The sequence below is a fragment of the Gallus gallus genome, chromosome 2 (assembly GCF_016699485.2).
Source record: "Gallus gallus isolate bGalGal1 chromosome 2, bGalGal1.mat.broiler.GRCg7b, whole genome shotgun sequence".
NCBI classification, from domain to species: Eukaryota; Metazoa; Chordata; class Aves; order Galliformes; family Phasianidae; genus Gallus; species Gallus gallus.
Genome location: NC_052533.1, coordinates 149433987 through 149451830, shown reverse-complemented (window position 1 = coordinate 149451830; position 17844 = coordinate 149433987). Strand labels below are relative to the sequence as shown.

At 59.6% G+C, this 17844-nt stretch overlaps 1 protein-coding gene across 19 annotated transcripts in view; it reads right to left on the bottom strand.

Annotated features, from left to right (window-relative positions):
* Positions 1 to 17844, bottom strand: part of LOC121109775 (plectin-like) — a 160878-nt gene that overhangs the window by 55458 nt on the left and 87576 nt on the right. For 11 of the 19 annotated variants that reach the window (XM_040695629.2, XM_040695630.2, XM_040695622.2 and 8 more), the window contains one exon: positions 8884 to 8945. In XM_040695629.2, the coding sequence (XP_040551563.1) occupies positions 8884 to 8945 (62 nt within the window). Of the gene's footprint in view, positions 1 to 518; positions 534 to 8883; positions 8946 to 17844 lie in introns of all 19 variants that reach the window. The other 8 variants (XM_046935805.1, XM_040695628.2, XM_040695620.2 and 5 more) reach the window with 1 other exon arrangement.

Sequence of the window (17844 nt, the reverse complement as noted above, 5' to 3'; positions counted from 1 at the left end):
ACACATGTGCACTCCCCCCCATGTGCACTCACACACATGTACACACACACACATGTACACACACACACATGTACACACACACACATGTACACACACACACACGTGCACTCACACACATGTACACACACACACATGTACACACACACACGTACACACACACGTACACACACACACGTACACACACACACGTACACACACACACATGTACACACACACACATGTACACACACACACGTACACACACACACATGTACACACACACACATGTACACACACACACGTACACACACACACATGTACACACACACACATGTACACACACTCACACGTGCACCCCCCCCACGTGCACTCACACACATGTACACACACACACACGTGCACTCACACACATGTACACACACACACATGTACACACACACACGTGCACTCACACACACGTACACACACACACATGTACACACACACATGTACACACACACACGTGCACCCCCCCCCCCCCCACGTGCACTCACACCCACCTTTTTGCACGGGTGCTGTGGGGGGCAGAGAGGAGAGAGGTGAGGGGGGGAACGCGGAACGGACGACACAACGCAGCACGGAACGGTGCACACGGAACGGGGAACATGCAATGGTGAACATGGAACGGTGCACACAGAATTGTGCACACGGAACAGCACACGGAATAGCGCACATGGAATAGCACACGGAATAGTGAACATGGAATACTGAACATGGAACAGTGCATACGGAATAGCACACGGAATAGTGCACATGGAACGGTGCACACGGAATAGTGAACATGGAATAGTGCACATGGAATAGCACACGGAATAGTGCACACGGAATAGTGAACATGCAATAGTGAACATGGAACGGTGCACATGGAACAGCACATGGAATAGTGCACATGGAATAGCACATGGAATAGCGCACATGGAATAGTGAACATGGAACGGTGCACACGGAACAGTGCACATGGAATAGTGAACATGGAATAGTGCACATGGAACAGCGCACATGGAATAGTGAACGTGGAATAGTGCACATGGAACAGTGCACATGGAACAGAGCTTGGAATAGTGCATATCGAACAGCACACGGAACACGGAACATGCAATGGTGAACATGGAACAGTGCACACGGAACAGCACATGGAATAGTGAACATGGAATAGTGCACATGGAAAAGCACACGGAATAGCACATGTGAAATAGTGCACATGGAACAGCACATGGAATAGTGAACATGGAATAGTGCACATTTAATAGTAGACATGGAATAGTGAACATGGAACAATGCACATGGAACAGCACACGGAACAGTGAACATGGAACAGTGCATATTGAAATAGCACACGGAACAGCGCACATGGAATAGTGAACATGGAACGGTGCACATGGAACAGCACATGGAATAGTGAACATGGAATAGTGCACATGGAATAGCACACGGAACAGTGAACATGCAATGGTGAACATGGAACGGTGCACATGGAACAGCACATGGAATTGTGCATATCGAACAGTGCACACGGAACAGTGCACACGGAATAGTGAACATGGAATAGTGCACATGGAATAGCACACGGAATAGCACATGTGAAATAGTGCACATGGAACAGCACATGGAATAGTGCACACGGAACACGGAACATGCAATGGTGAACATGGAACAGTGCACCTGGAACAGCACATGGAATAGTGAACACGGAACAGTGCATATGAAATAGCACACGGAATAGTGAACATGGAATAGTGAACATGCAATGGTGAACATGGAACGGTGCACATGGAACAGCACATGGAATAGTGCATATCGATCAGCACATGGAATAGTGAACTTGGAATAGTGCACATGGAACAGCGCACATGGAATAGTGAACATGGAACAGTGCACATGGAATAGCACATGGAATAGTGAACACGGAATAGTGAACATGGAACAGCACACGGAACAGCACATGGAATAGTGCACATAGAACAGTGCACACGGAATAGTGAACATGGAATAGTGAACACGGAACAGTGAACATGGAACAGTGCACACGAAACAGCACATGGAATAGTGAACATGGAATAGTGCACATGCGATAGTGAACATGGAACGGTGCACACGGAACAGCACATGGAATAGTGCATATGGAACAGCACATGGAATAGCACATGGAATAGCACATGTGAAATAGTGCACATGGAACAGCACACGGAATAGCACATGGAATAGTGAACATGGAATAGTGCACATGGAATAGCACACGGAATAGTGCACATGGAATAGTGAACATGGAACAGCACATGGAATAGTGCATGTGGAACAGCACATGGAATAGTGAACATGGAATAGTGCACATGGAATAGCAGCACGGAACGGTGCACACGGAACACGGAACATGCAATAGTGAACATGGAACAGTGCACATGGAACAGCACATGGAATTGTGCACATAGAACAGTGCACACGGAATAGTGAACATGGAATAGTGAACACGGAACGGTGGACATGGAACAGCACATGGAATAGTGAACATGGAACAATGCATATGGAACAGCACATGGAATAGTGAACATGGAATAGTGAACACGGAACAGTGCACATGGAACAGCACACGGAATAGCACATGTGAAATAGTGCACACGGAACAGTGCACACGGAATAGTGAACATGGAATAGTGCATATGGAATAGCACACGGAATAGTGAACATGCAATAGTGAACATGGAACGGTGCACATGGAACAGCACATGGAATAGTGCATATCGATCAGCACACGGAATAGTGAACATGGAATAGCACACGGAATAGTGCACATGGAACAGTGAACATGCAATAGTGAACATGGAATAGTGCACACGGAACAGCACACGGAATAGTGAACATGGAACAGCGTATATGAAATAGCACACAGAATAGTGCACATGGAACAGTGCACATGGAACAGCACACGCAGTGACATGCAGTGACACGCATTGACATGCATTGACACGCAGCACACAGTGATGCACGGCACACACACGCAGTGACATGCAGTGACACGCATTGACACGCACTGACATGCCCTGACACGCAGCACACGGTGATGCATGGCACACACACGCATTGACACGCAGTCACACACAGTGATGCACACAGCACACACATGCAGCACACGCATTGACATGCATTGACACGCATTGACACGCAGCACATGGTGATGCACGGCACACACACACAGTGACACGCAGTGACACGCATTGACACGCAGTGACACGCATTGACACGCAGCACACAGTGATGCACAGCACACACATGCACTGACATGCATTGACACGCATTGACATGCAGTGACACACAGCACACAGTGATGCACGGCACACACACACAGCACACGCAGTGACACGCATTGACACGCAGTGACACGCGTTGACACGCAGTGACATGCATTGACACGCATTGACACGCAGTGACACACAGTGACACGCATTGACACGCAGCAGACGGCAATGCATGGCACACACGCAGTGACATGCACTGACATGCATCGACACGCACTGACACGCATTGACACACATTGACACATTGACACGCATTGGCACGCATTGACACGCATTGATGCACATTGACACGCAGTGACACGCAGCACACGCAGCACACAGATGCACGGCACACACACGCATTGACACGCAGTGACACGCATTGACACGCATTGACACGCAGTGACACGCAGTGACACACAGCACACAGTGATGCACGGCACACACACACAGCACACGCATTGACACGGATTAACACACTGACACGCAGCGACACGCATTGACACGCAGTGACACGCAGCACACGGTGATGTAGGGCACAAACATGCATTGACACGCAGTGACACTCAGTGACACACATCAACACGCAACACACGGTGATACACGGCACACACACGCATTGACACGCAGCAACACGCATTGACATGCAGCAACACACATTGACACGCATTGACACGCAGTGACACGCATTGACACGCATTGACGCGCAGCACACAGTGATGCACGGCACACACACGCAGTGACACGCATTGACACGCAGTGACACGCAGTGACACACAGCACACAGTGATGCACGGCACACACACGCAGCACATGCAGCACACGCAGTGACATGCAGCGACACGCATTGACACGCAGCGACACGCTTTGATACACATTGACACGCATTGACACGCAGTGACACGCATTGACACGCATTGACGCGCAGCACACAGTGATGCACGGCACACACACGCAGTGACACGCATTGACACGCAGTGACACGCAGTGACACACAGCACACAGTGATGCACGGCACACACACGCAGCACATGCAGCACACGCAGTGACATGCAGCGACACGCATTGACACGCAGCGACACGCTTTGATACACATTGACACGCAGTGACACGCAGTGACACGCATTGACACGCATTGACACGCAGCACACAGTGATGCACGGCACACACACGCATTGACACGCATTGACACGCAGTGACATGCAGCACACGGTGATGCACAGCACACACACACGCATCGACACGCACTGACATGCATTGACACGCAGCGACACGCATTGACACGCATTGACACGCAGTGACACGCATTGACACGCAGCACACAGTGATGCACAGCACACACACGCAGCACATGCAGCACACGCATTGACATGCAGTGACACGCATTGACACGCATTGACACGCATTGACATGCATTGACACGCATTGACACGCAGCAACACACAGCGACACGCATTGACACGCATTGACACGCATTGACACGCAGCAACACACATTGACACGCATTGACACGCAGCGACACGCGTTGACACGCGTTGACACGCATTGACACGCAGTGACACGCAGTGACACGCATTGACACGCAGCACACGGTGATGCACGGCACACACACACATTGACACGCGTTGACACGCATTTACATGCAGTGACACGCATTGACACGCATTGACACGCATTGACATGCATTGACACGCATTGACACGCAGCAACACACAGCGACACGCATTGACACGCATTGACACGCATTGACACGCAGCAACACACACTGACACGCATTGACACGCATTGACACGCAGCGACACGCGTTGACACGCGTTGACACGCATTGACACGCAGCACACACAGCCCCGGCAGCACCGCAACCCAGCAGGCAAACAAATGAGGGGGTGGGAGGAAATGGGGGGGCAGAGCGGCGCTGTGGGGCAGTGGTGATGTGGGGCAGCTGTGGGGCAGATGATGTGGGGCAGATGTGGGGCAGAGCGGCGGTGTGGGGCAGATGTGGGGCAGAGTGGCGGTGTGGGGCAGATGTGGGGCCGATGTGGGGCACAGTGGCGATGTGGGGCCGATGTGGGACAGCTGTGGGGCAGATGATGTGGGGCAGATGTGGGGCCGACGTGCGGCTGACGTGGGGCAGAGTGGTGATGTGGGGCAGCTGTGGGGCTGACGTGGGGCAGCTGTGGGGCAGAGCAGATGTGTGGGGCAGCCGTGGGGCAGCTGTGGGGCAGAGCAGCGGTGTGGGGCCGCTGTGGGGCAGAGCGGATGTGTGGGGCAGGTGATGTGGGGCAGATGTGGGGCAGAGTGGCGATGTGGGGCCAATGTGGGGCAGAGTGGCAGTGTGGGGCAGATGTGGGGCAGAGCAGTGGTGTGGGTCAGCTGTGGGGCAGAGCAGCGTTGTGGGGCGGATGATGTGGGGCAGCTATGGGGCAGAGTGGATGTGTGGGGCAGCCGTGGGGCAGAGCAGTGGTGTGGGGCCGCTGTGGGGCAGAGCGGATGTGTGGGGTTGATGTGGGGCCAATGTGTGGCTGACGTGGGGCAGAGTGGTGATGGGGGGCAGATGTGGGGCCGACGTGGGGCAGAGCAGATGTGTGGGGCAGCTGTGGGGCAGAGCGGATGTGTGGGGCAGCCGTGGGGCAGCCGTGGGGCAGAGCGGATGTGTGGGGCAGCTGTGGGGCAGCCGTGGGGCCGATGTGGGGCAGAGCGGATGTGTGGGGCAGCTGTGGGGCAGCCGTGGGGTCGATGTGGGGCAGAGCGGATGTGTGGGGCAGCCGTGGGGCAGCCGTGGGGCCGATGTGGGGCAGAGCGGATGTGTGGGGCAGCCGTGGGGCAGCCGTGGGGTCGATGTGGGGCAGAGCGGATGTGTGGGGCAGCCGTGGGGCAGAGCGAATGTGTGGGGCAGCCGTGGGGCAGAGTGGATGTGTGGGGCAGCCGTGGGGCAGAGCGGATGTGTGGGGCAGATGGGGGGCCAATGTGGGGCAGAATGGCAGTGTGGGGCCGCTGTGGGGCAGATGATGTGGGGCCGACGTGGGGCAGCCGTGGGGCAGAGCGGATGTGTGGGGCAGAGCGGATGTGTGGGGCAGCCGTGGGGCCGATGTGGGGCAGAGCAGCGGTATGGGGCAGATGATGTGGGGCTGATGTGCGGCTGACGTGGGGCAGAGTGGCAATGTGAGGCAGATGTGGGGCCGATGTGGGGCAGAGCAGATGTGTGGGGCAGCCGTGGGGCAGAGTGAATGTGTGGGGCAGCCGTGGGGCAGAGCGGATGTGTGGGGCAGCCGTGGGGCAGAGCAGATGTGTGGGGCAGCTGTGGGGCAGATGGGGCAGCTGATGTGGTATGGGGCAGATGATGTGGGGCCGACGTGCGGCTGACGTGGGGCAGAGTGGCAATGTGAGGCAGATGTGGGGCCGATGTGGGGCAGAGCGGATGTGTGGGGCAGTCGTGGGGCCACTGTGGGGCAGAGCGGATGTGTGGGGCAGCCGTGGGGCAGAGCAGCGGTATGGGGCAGATGATGTGGGGCCGATGTGCGGCTGACGTGGGGCAGAGTGGCAATGTGAGGCAGATGTGGGGCCGATGTGGGGCAGAGCGGATGTGTGGGGCAGCCGTGGGGCAGCCGTGGGGCAGAGCGGATGTGTGGGGCAGCCGTGGGGCAGCCGTGGGGCCGATGTGGGGCAGAGCGGATGTGTGGGGCAGCCGTGGGGCCGCTGTGGGGCAGAACGGATGTGTGGGGCAGCTGTGGGGCAGAGTGGCGATATGGGGCCGACGTGGGTCCGCTGTGGGGCAGAGCAGATGTGTGGGGCAGATGGGGGGCCGCTGTGGGGCAGAATGGCTGTGTGGGTCAGATGTGGGGCAGAGCAGCGCTGTGGGGCAGATGTGGGGCAGAGTGGTGATGTGGGGCAGCCGTGGGGCCGATGTGGGGCAGAGCGGATGTGTGGGGCAGCCGTGGGGCAGAGTGAATGTGTGGGGCAGCCGTGGGGCAGAGCGGATGTGTGGGGCAGCCGTGGGGCAGAGCAGATGTGTGGGGCAGCCGTGGGGCAGAGCAGGTGTGTGGGGCAGCTGTGGGGCAGATGGGGCAGCTGATGTGGTATGGGGCAGATGATGTGGGGCCGACGTGCGGCTGACGTGGGGCAGAGTGGCAATGTGAGGCAGATGTGGGGCAGCCGTGGGGCAGAGCGGATGTGTGGGGCAGCCGTGGGGCAGCCGTGGGGCAGAGCGGATGTGTGGGGCAGAGCGGATGTGTGGGGCAGCCGTGGGGCCGATGTGGGGCAGAGCGGATGTGTGGGGCAGCCGTGGGGCAGAGCGGGTGTGTGGGGCAGAGCAGATGTGTGGGGCAGCCGTGGGGCAGAGCAGCGGTATGGGGCAGATGATGTGGGGCCGACGTGCGGCTGACGTGGGGCAGAGTGGCAATGTGAGGCAGATGTGGGGCCGATGTGTGGCAGAGCGGATGTGTGGGGCAGCCGTGGGGCCGCTGTGGGGCAGAGCGGATGTGTGGGGCAGCCGTGGGGCAGCCGTGGGGCAGAGCGGATGTGTGGGGCAGCCGTGGGGCCGCTGTGGGGCAGAGCGGATGTGTGGGGCAGCCGTGGGGCAGCCGTGGGGTCGATGTGGGGCAGAGCGGATGTGTGGGGCAGCCGTGGGGCAGCCGTGGGGTCGATGTGGGGCAGAGCAGATGTGTGGGGCAGCCGTGGGGCAGAGTGGATGTGTGGGGCAGCCGTGGGGCAAAGCGGATGTGTGGGGCAGCGGATGTGTGGGGCAGCTGTGGGGCAGCCGTGGGGCCGATATGGGGCAGAGCGGATGTGTGGGGCAGCCGTGGGGCAGCTGTGGGGTCGATGTGGGGCAGAGCGAATGTGTGGGGCAGCCGTGGGGCAGAGTGGATGTGTGGGGCAGCCGTGGGGCAGAGCGGATGTGTGGGGCAGATGGGGGGCCAATGTGGGGCAGAATGGCAGTGTGGGGCCGCTGTGGGGCAGATGATGTGGGGCCGACGTGGGGCAGCCGTGGGGCAGAGCGGATGTGTGGGGCAGAGCAGATGTGTGGGGCAGCCGTGGGGCCGATGTGGGGCAGAGCGGATGTGTGGGGCAGCCGTGGGGCCGATGTGGGGCAGAGCGGATGTGTGGGGCAGAGCGGATGTGTGGGGCAGCCGTGGGGCAGCTGTGGCGCAGAGCGGATGTGTGGGGCAGCCGTGGGGCAGCCGTGGGGCCGATGTGGGGCAGAGCGGATGTGTGGGGCAGCCGTGGGGCCGCTGTGGGGCAGAGCGGATGTGTGGGGCAGCTGTGGGGCAGAGTGGCGATATGGAGCCGACGTGGGTCCGCTGTGGGGCAGAGCAGATGTGTGGGGCAGATGGGGGGCCGATGTGGGGCAGAATGGCTGTGTGGGGCAGATGATGTGCGGCAGATGTGGGGCAGAGCAGCGCTGTGGGGCAGATGTGGGGCAGAGTGGTGATGTGGGGCAGCCGTGGGGCCGATGTGGGGCAGAGCGGATGTGTGGGGCAGAGCAGATGTGTGGGGCAGCCGTGGGGCAGCCGTGGGGCCGATATGGGGCAGAGCAGACGTGTGGGGCCGCTGTGGGGCAGAGCGGATGTGTGGGGCAGCCGTGGGGCAGCCGTACCTTGAGGAGGTGTTTGTTGACCCATTTGGTGAAGGTCTTCTTCTGCACGCGGTCCCTTTCATCTGCAACACAGCGGGGGAGGCGTCAAACGGGGGGAATATGGGGGGCTGGGGGGGAATGTGTGGGGCGGGGGGGAGATGGGGGGCTGGGGGGGGGAATATGGGGGGCAGGGGGGGTATATGGGGGGCGGGGGGGGGGGAGATGGGGGGTGGGGGGGGATATGGGGGGCTATGGGGCGGGAGATGGGGGGCTGTGGGGGGGGAGATGGGGGGCAGGGGGGGTATATGGGGGGCTGGGGGGGGGGAGATGGGGGAATATGGGGTCTATGGGGGGCTGTGGGGGAATGTGTGGGGCGGGGGGGAGAAGGGGGGCTGTGGGGGAATGTGTGGGGCGGGGGGGAGATATGGGGGGCTGGGGGGGAATATGGTGGGCTGGGGGGGAATGTGTGGGGCGGGGGGGAGATGGGGGGCTGGGGGAGGAATATGGGGGGCTGGGGGGGAATGTGTGGGGCGGGGGGGAGATGGGGGGCTGGGAGAGGATATGGGGGGCTATGGGGGGGAGATGGGGGGATATGGGAGAATATGGGGGGCTATGGAGGAATATGGGGGGCTGTGAAGGGCTATGGGGGGTGAGATGGGGGGCTATGGGGGGATATGGGGGAATATGGGGGAATATGGGGGGCTATAGGGGAATGTGTGGGGCGGGGGGGAGATGGGGGGCTGGAGGGGGGGAGATGGGGGGCTGTGGGGGGAGATGGGGGGCTGTGGGGGGGATATGGGGGAATATGGGGGGCTATAGGGGAATGTGTGGGGAGGTGAGGGAGATGAGGGGCTGGGGGGGGTATATGGGGGGCTATGGGGGGGGAGATGGGGGAATATGGGGGAATATGGGGGGCTAAGGGGGGGCATGTGGGACAGCGCTATGGGGCGGCTCTGTGGGGCGGCGCTATGGGGCACGATGTGGGGCAGCGCTATGGGGTGGCGCTATGGGGTGGCGCTATGGGGCGGCGCTATGGGGCACGGTGTGGGGCAGCGCTATAGGTTGGCGCTATGGGGCGGCTCTATGGGTTGGCACTATGGGGCGGCTCTATGGGGCGGCGCTATAGGTTGGCGCTATGGGGCGGCGCTATGGGGCGGCTCTATGGGGCGGCTCTATGGGGCACGACGTGGGGCAGCGCTACAGGTTGGCACTATAGGTTGGTGCTATGGGGCGGCTCCATGGGGCGGCGCTATGGGGCGGCTCTATGGGGCGTCTCCATGGGGCGGCGCTATGGGGCGGCTCTATGGGGCGTCTCCATGGGGTGGCGCTATGGGGCGGCTCTATGGGGCGTCTCCATGGGGCGGCTCTATGGGGCGGCGCTATGGGGCGGCGCTATGGGGCGGCGCTATGGGGCACGATGTGGGGCAGCACTATAGGTTGGCGCTATGGGGCGGCGCTATGGGGCGGCTCTATGGGGCGCCTCTATGGGGCGGCGCTATGGGGCACGATGTGGGGCAGCACTATAGGTTGGCGCTATGGGGCGGCACTATGGGGCAGCTCTATGGGGCGGCGCTATGGGGAACGATGTGGGGCAGCGCTATAGGTTGGCGCTATGGGGCGGCTCTATGGGTTGGCGCTATGGGGCGGCGCTATGGGTTGGCGCTATGGGGCGGCGCTATGGGGCGGCTCTATGGGACGGCTCTATGGGGCGGCGCTATGGGGCGGCTCTATGGGACGGCTCTATGGGGCGGCTCTATGGGGCGTCTCTATGGGGCGGCTCTATGGGGCGGCTCTATGGGGCGTCTCCATGGGGCGGCGCTATGGGGCGGCTCTATGGGGCGGCTCTATGGGGCGGCTCCATGGGGCGTCTCCATGGGGCGGCGCTATGGGGCGGCGCTATGGGGCGGCTCTATGGGGCACGCCGTGGGGCAGCGCTATAGGTTGGCACTATAGGTTGGTGCTATGGCGCGGCTCCATGGGGCGGCGCTATGGGGCGGCTCTATGGGGCGTCTCCATGGGGCGGCGCTATAGGGCGGCGCTATGGGGCGGCTCTATGGGGCACGACGTGGGGCAGCGCTATAGGTTGGCACTATAGGTTGGTGCTATGGGGCGGCTCCATGGGGCGGCTCTATGGGGCGGCTCTATGGGGCGTCTCCATGGGGCGGCTCTATGGGGCGGCGCTATGGGGCGGCTCTATGGGGCGGCGCTATGGGGCACGATGTGGGGCAGCGCTATAGGTTGGCGCTATGGGGCGGCGCTATGGGGCGGCTCTATGGGGCATGCCGTGGGGCAGCGCTATAGGTTGGCGCTATGGGGCGGCTCTATGGGGCGGCTCTATGGAGCGTCTCCATGGGGCGGCGCTATGGGGCGGCGCTATGGGGCGGCTCTATGGGGCGTCTCCATGGGGCGGCGCTATGGGGCGGCTCTATGGGGCACGCCGTGGGGCAGCGCTGCGGGGCACCGCCCGTTCCCGCAGTGGCACCACCGGAAGCGCCGCAGGGAAACCCCGCGCGTGACTCACGGCCACGGAACGCCGCCCCACAGCGCCGCCCCACAGCGCCGCCCCACAGCGCCGCCCCACAGCACCGCCCCACAGCACCGCCCCACAGCGCCGCCCCACCGCCCGCGGGCACCGTTTTCCTCCCCCCCCCCCCCCCCCCCCCGCGCAGCCACCGCCCTTCCGCTCAGCCACGGGAGCGGCCCCGGAGGCACCGCGTGGGCAACGCTGCCCCATAAGTACTGCCCCATAAGTACTGCTGCCCCATAAGTACTGCCCCATAAGGACTGCTGCCCTATAACTACTGCTGCCCCATAAGGGCTGCTGCCCCATAAGTACTGCTCCATAAGTGCTGCCCCATAAGGGCTGCTGCCCCATAACTACTGCTCCATAAGGACTGCCCCATATGGACTGCTGCCCCATCACTACTGCTCCATAAGTACTGCTGCCCCATATGGACTGCTGCCCCATAAGGGCTGCTGCCCCATAAGTACTGCTCCATAAGTGCTGCCCCATAAGGGCTGCTGCCCCATAAGTACTGCTCCATAAGTGCTGCCCCATAAGGACTGCTGCCCCATAACTACTGCTCCATAAGTACTGCTGCCCCATAAGTACTGCTGCCCCATATGGACTGCTGCCCCATAAGTACTGCTCCATAAGTGCTGCCCCATAAGGGCTGCTGCCCCATAAGTACTGCTCCATAAGTGCTGCCCCATAAGGACTGCTGCCCCATAACTACTGCCCCATAAGTACTTCTGCCCCATAAGGACTGCTGCCCCATAACTACTGCTCCATAAGTACTGCTGCCCATATGGACTGCTGCCCCATAAGTACTGCTCCATAAGTGCTGCCCCATAAGGACTGCTGCCCCATAACTACTGCCCCATAAGTACTTCTGCCCCATAAGGACTGCTGCCCCATAAGTACTGCCCCGTAAGTACTGCTGCCCCATAAGTACTGCTCCATATGGACTGCTGCCCCATAATTACTGCTGCCCCAGAACTACTGCTGCCCCATATGGACTGCCCCATAAGGACTGCTGCCCCAGAAGTACTGCCCCATAACTACTGCCCTATAAGCACTGCCCCATAAGGACTGCTGCCCCATAAGGACTGCCCTATAAGCACTGCCCCATATGGACTGCTGCCCCATAAGTACTGCTGCCCCATAAGTACTGCCCCATAAGTACTGCTGCCCCATAACTACTGCTGCCCCATAACTACTGCCCTATAAGCACTGCCCCATATGGACTACCGCCCCATAAGTACTGCCCCATAAGGACTGCTGCCCCATAAGTACTGCTGCCCCATAAGCACTGCCCCATAACTACTGCTGCCCCATAACTACTGCCCTATAAGCACTGCCCCATATGGACTGCCGCCCCATAAGTACTGCCCCATAAGGACTGCTGCCCCATAAGTACTGCTGCCCCATAAGCACTGCCCCATAAGGACTGCTGCCCCATAAGTACTGCCCCATAACTACTGCCCTATAAGCACTGCCCCATATGGACTGCTGCCCCGTAAGTAACGCTGCCCCATAAGTACTGTTGCCCCATAAGTACTGCTGCCCCATAAGGACTGCTGCCCCATAAGTACTGCCCCATATGGACTGCTGCCCCATAAGTACTGCTCCATAAGTGCTGCCCCATAAGTACTGCTGCTCCATAAGTACTGCCCCATAAGTACTGCTGCTCCATAAGTACTGCCCCATATGGACTGCTGCCCCATAAGGACTGCTGCCCCATAAGTACTGCTGCCCCAGAAGTGCCGCCCCATAAGTACTGCTGCCCCATAAGTACTGCCCCATAAGTACTGCGGCCCCATAAGTGCCACCCCATCAATACCACCCCATAAGTGCCAACCCCATAAGTGGTGCCCCATAAGTGCTGCCCCATAAGTACCCGCCCCATCAGTGCTGCCCCATAAGTGCAGCCCCGTAAGTACCGCCCCATCAGTGCTGCCTCATAAGTGCAGCCCCATAAGTGCCACCCCATAAGTACCCCCCCATAGCACAGCCCCATAAGTACCGCCCCATAGCACAGCCCTATCAGTACCCCCCCATAGCACAGCCCCATAAGTGCCCATCCCACACAGCCCCATAAGTACCTCCCCATAGCACAGCCCCATAAATGCCCCCCATGGCACAGACCCCATAAGTGCCCCCCACAGCACAGCCCCACAAGTACCACCCCACACAGCCCCATAAGTACTCCCCATAGCACAGCCCCATAAGTACCCCCCATAGCACAGCCCCATCAGTGCCCCATAGCACAGCCCCATAAGTGCCCCCCATAGCACAGCCCTATCAGTACCCTCCCCATAGCACAGCCCCATAAGTACCCCCCCCATAGCACAGCCCCATAAGTGCCCCCCCCATAGCACAGCCCCATAAGTGCCCCCCATAGCAAAGCCCCATAAATGCCCCCCATGGCACAGCCCCGTAAGTACCCCCCCATAGCACAGCCCCATAAGTGCCCCCCATAGCACAGCCCCAGAAGTACCCCCCCATAGCTCAGCCCCATAAGTGCCCCCCCATACCACAGCCCCATAAGTACCCCCCCATAGCTCAGCCCCATAAGTACTGCCCCACAGCACAGCCCCATAAGTACTGCCCCATATCGCAGCCCCATAAGTACTGCCCCATATCGCAGCCCCATAAGTACCCCCATAGCACAGCCCTATCAGTACTCCCCATAAGTACTGCCCCATAGCACAGCCCCATAAGTACCGCCCCACAGCACAGCCCCATAAGTACTGCCCCATAGCACAGCCCCATAAGTGCCAATGCCATAAACCACCGTTCAGTGCTGCCCCACGCAGCCCCATAAGTGCCCACCCCACACATGTGGGCCGTGTGCAGTTGCAGCACTCAGCACCGCATGCAGCGCATTGCATGGGCTGCAGCACAGGTTGCAGCGCGTTGCATGGATTGCAGCGTGGCTGCATGCATCACAACGTGTTGCATGGGCTGCAGCACAGATTGCAGCACGGCTGCATGCATCACAGCACGCTGCATGCATCACAGCACGGCTGCATGCATTGCGGCACAGATCGCAGCATGGCTGCATGCATCACAACGTGATGCATGGGCTGCAGCACAGGTTGCAGCGTGGCTGCATGCATCACAACGTGTTGCATGGGCTGCAGCATGGCTGCATGGGGCGCAGCACAGATTGCAGTGCGTTGCATGGATTTGCAGCGTGGCTGCATGCATCACAATGTGTTGCATGGGCCGCAGCACGGCTGCATGGGCTGCAGCACAGGTTGCAGCGCATTGCATGGTTTTGCAGCGTGGCTGCATGCATCACAACATGTTGCACAGGCTGCAGCACAGATTGCGGCATGTTGCATTGATTGCAGCATGGCTGCATGCATCACAACGCACTGCACAGATCACAGCTCAGCTGCATGGGCTGCAGCACAGATTGCAGTGCGTTGCATGGGTTTGCAGCGTGGCTGCATGCATCACAACGTGTTGCATGGGCCGCAGCACGGCTGCATGGGTTGCAGCACAGTGCATGGAACGGATCAGAGCACGGCTGCATGGATTGCAGCACCAATCAGAGCACATTGCATGGAGCACAGCACGGCTGCATGGATTGCAGCACAGACTGCATGGAACAGATCAGAGCACGGCTGCATGGATTGCAGCACAGCTGCATGGATCAGAGCACAGCACACTGCATGGAACACAGCACGGCTGCATGGGTTGCAGCACAGCTGCATGGATCAGAGCACAGCACACTGCATGGAACACAGCACGGCTGCATGAATTGCAGCACCAATCAGAGCACACCTGCATGGAGCACAGCACGGCTGCATGGATTACAGCACAGACTGCATGGAACGGATCAGAGCACGGCTGCATGGACTGCAGCACAGCTGCATGGAGCACTGCACTGCTGCATGGATCGGATCACAGTACATTGCATGGAACACAGCACAGCTGCATGGACTGCAGCACAATGCATGGAACGGATCAGAGCACGGCTGCATGGGCTGCAGCGCTGATCAGAGCACACCTGCGTGGAGCACAGCACGGCTGCATGGGTTGCAGCACAATGCATGGGACGGTTCAGAGAACGGCTGCATGAACAGCAGCACCAATCAGAGCACACCTGCATGGAGCACAGCACGGCTGCATGGGTTGCAGCACAATGCATGGGACGGATCAGAGCGTGGCTGCATGGACTGCTGCACTGCTGCATGGATCAGAGCACAGCACATTGCATGGAACACAGCATGGCTGCATGGATTGCAGCACAATGCATGGATCAGACCTCAGAACGTTGCATGGAACACAGCACGGCTGCATGGACTGCAGCACAGACTGCATGGACTGAATCACAGCATGGCTGCATGGACTGCTGCACTGCTGCATGGAGCACAGCACTGCTGCATGGGCTGCAGCATCAAACAGAGCACATCTGCATGGAGCACAACACGGCTGCATGGACTGCAGCGCCGATCAGAGCACACCCGCATGGAGCACAGCACACCTGCATGGATTGCAGCACAGACTGCATGGGTCAGAGCACAGAACGTTGCATGGAACACAGCTCAGCTGCATGGATTGCAGCACAGACCGCATGGACTGAATCACAGCACGGCTGCATGGAACACAGCACTGCTGCATGGATTGCAGCACAGACTGCATGGAATACAGCATGGCTGCACAGATTGCAGCACAATGCATGGATCAGAGCACAGAACATTGCACGAAACAGAGCACAGCTGCATGGATTGCAGCACAGCTGCATGCATCGGATCACAGCGCATTGCATGGATTGCAGCACAGTTGCATGGATCCAATCACCGCGTGTTGCATGGATTGCGGCACAGTGCGTGGATTGGGTCACTGCATGGCGCATGGATTGCAGCACAGGCTGCAGCACGGTGCATGGATCGGATCGTGACTTGCAGCACGGATTGCAGCACGGTGCACGGATCAGATCCCAGCATGCAGCAAGAACAGCAGTGCGGTGCAGGGATTGCAGCACACTCATCCCAACCACCAACGCAGACACAGAACTGTGCGTGCAATGCATGGGGGTGGGATGCACGGGGATGGGATGCACTGGGTTGAGATGCATGGGGGTGGGATGCATGGGGGTGGGATGCATGGGGGTGGGACGCACTGGGTTGAGATGCATGGGGGTGGGATGCATGGGGATGGGATGCATAAGAATGGGATGCATGGGGGTGGGATGCACGGGGATGGGATGCACTGGGTTGAGATGCATGGGGGTGGGATGCACGGGGATGGGATGCATAAGAATGGGATGCATGGGGGTGGGATGCACGGGGATGGGATGCACTGGGTTGAGATGCATGGGGGTGGGATGCATGGGGATGGGATGCATAAGAATGGGATGCACGGGGATGGGATGCATGGGAGTGAGATGCATGGGGGTGGGATGCGTGGGGGTGGGATACATTGGGATGAGATGCATGGGGGTGGGATGCACGGGGGTAGGATGCATTGTGGGTGGGATGCATTGGGGTGGGATGGATAAGGATGGGATGCATGGGGGTGGGATGCATTGGGATGAGATGCATTGGGTTGAGATGCATGGGGGTGGGATGCACGGGGGTGGGATGCATTGCAATAGGACGCACGGGGATGGGATGCATGGGGGTGTGATGCATGGGGGTGGGATGCATTGCAATGGGACGCACGGGGATGGGATGCATGGGAGTGAGATGCATGGGGGTGGGATGCATGGGGGTGGGATGCACAGGGGTAGGATGCATTGGGGTGGGATGCATGGGGGTGTGATGCACGGGGGTGGGATGCATTGGGGCATCATGCACGTGGGTGTGATGCAGGGGGATGGGGTGCGTTGGGGTGGGATGCATGGGGGTGAGATGCATGGGGGTGGGATGCACAGGGGTGGGATGTATGGGGGTGGGATGCACGGGGATGGGATGCATGGGGATGGGATGCATTGGGGTATGATGCATAAGGATGGGATGCATGGGGGTGGGATGCATTGGGATGAGATGCATAAAGATGGGATGCATTGGGGGTGGGATGCATGGGGATAGGATGCATTGGGGCACCACAAATGCAGCTGTGATGCATGGGGAAATGACACACGCAGACACAATGATGCATGGGGATGCGATGCAGGGGGATGCACTGCACTGCACAGACACACATTGCAGAGGGCTGCATCGCACAGGGAGGCATTGCACGGGGATGCAATGCATGGAGACGCACTGCACGGGATTGCAATACACACACATGCACCACATGGGGCTGTGTTGCACGGCGACGCGCTGCACGGGGACGCATTGCATGGGGATGCACCGCACGGCACACAGCACTGCATGGTGCTGCACTGCGTGGCACACAGCACTGCATGGCGCTGCACAGTGCTGCATGGCACACAGCACTGCATGGCACACGGCACAGCATTGCACACGGCACAATGCACGGCACGGCGCTGCATGGCACACAGCACTGCATGGCACAGCACA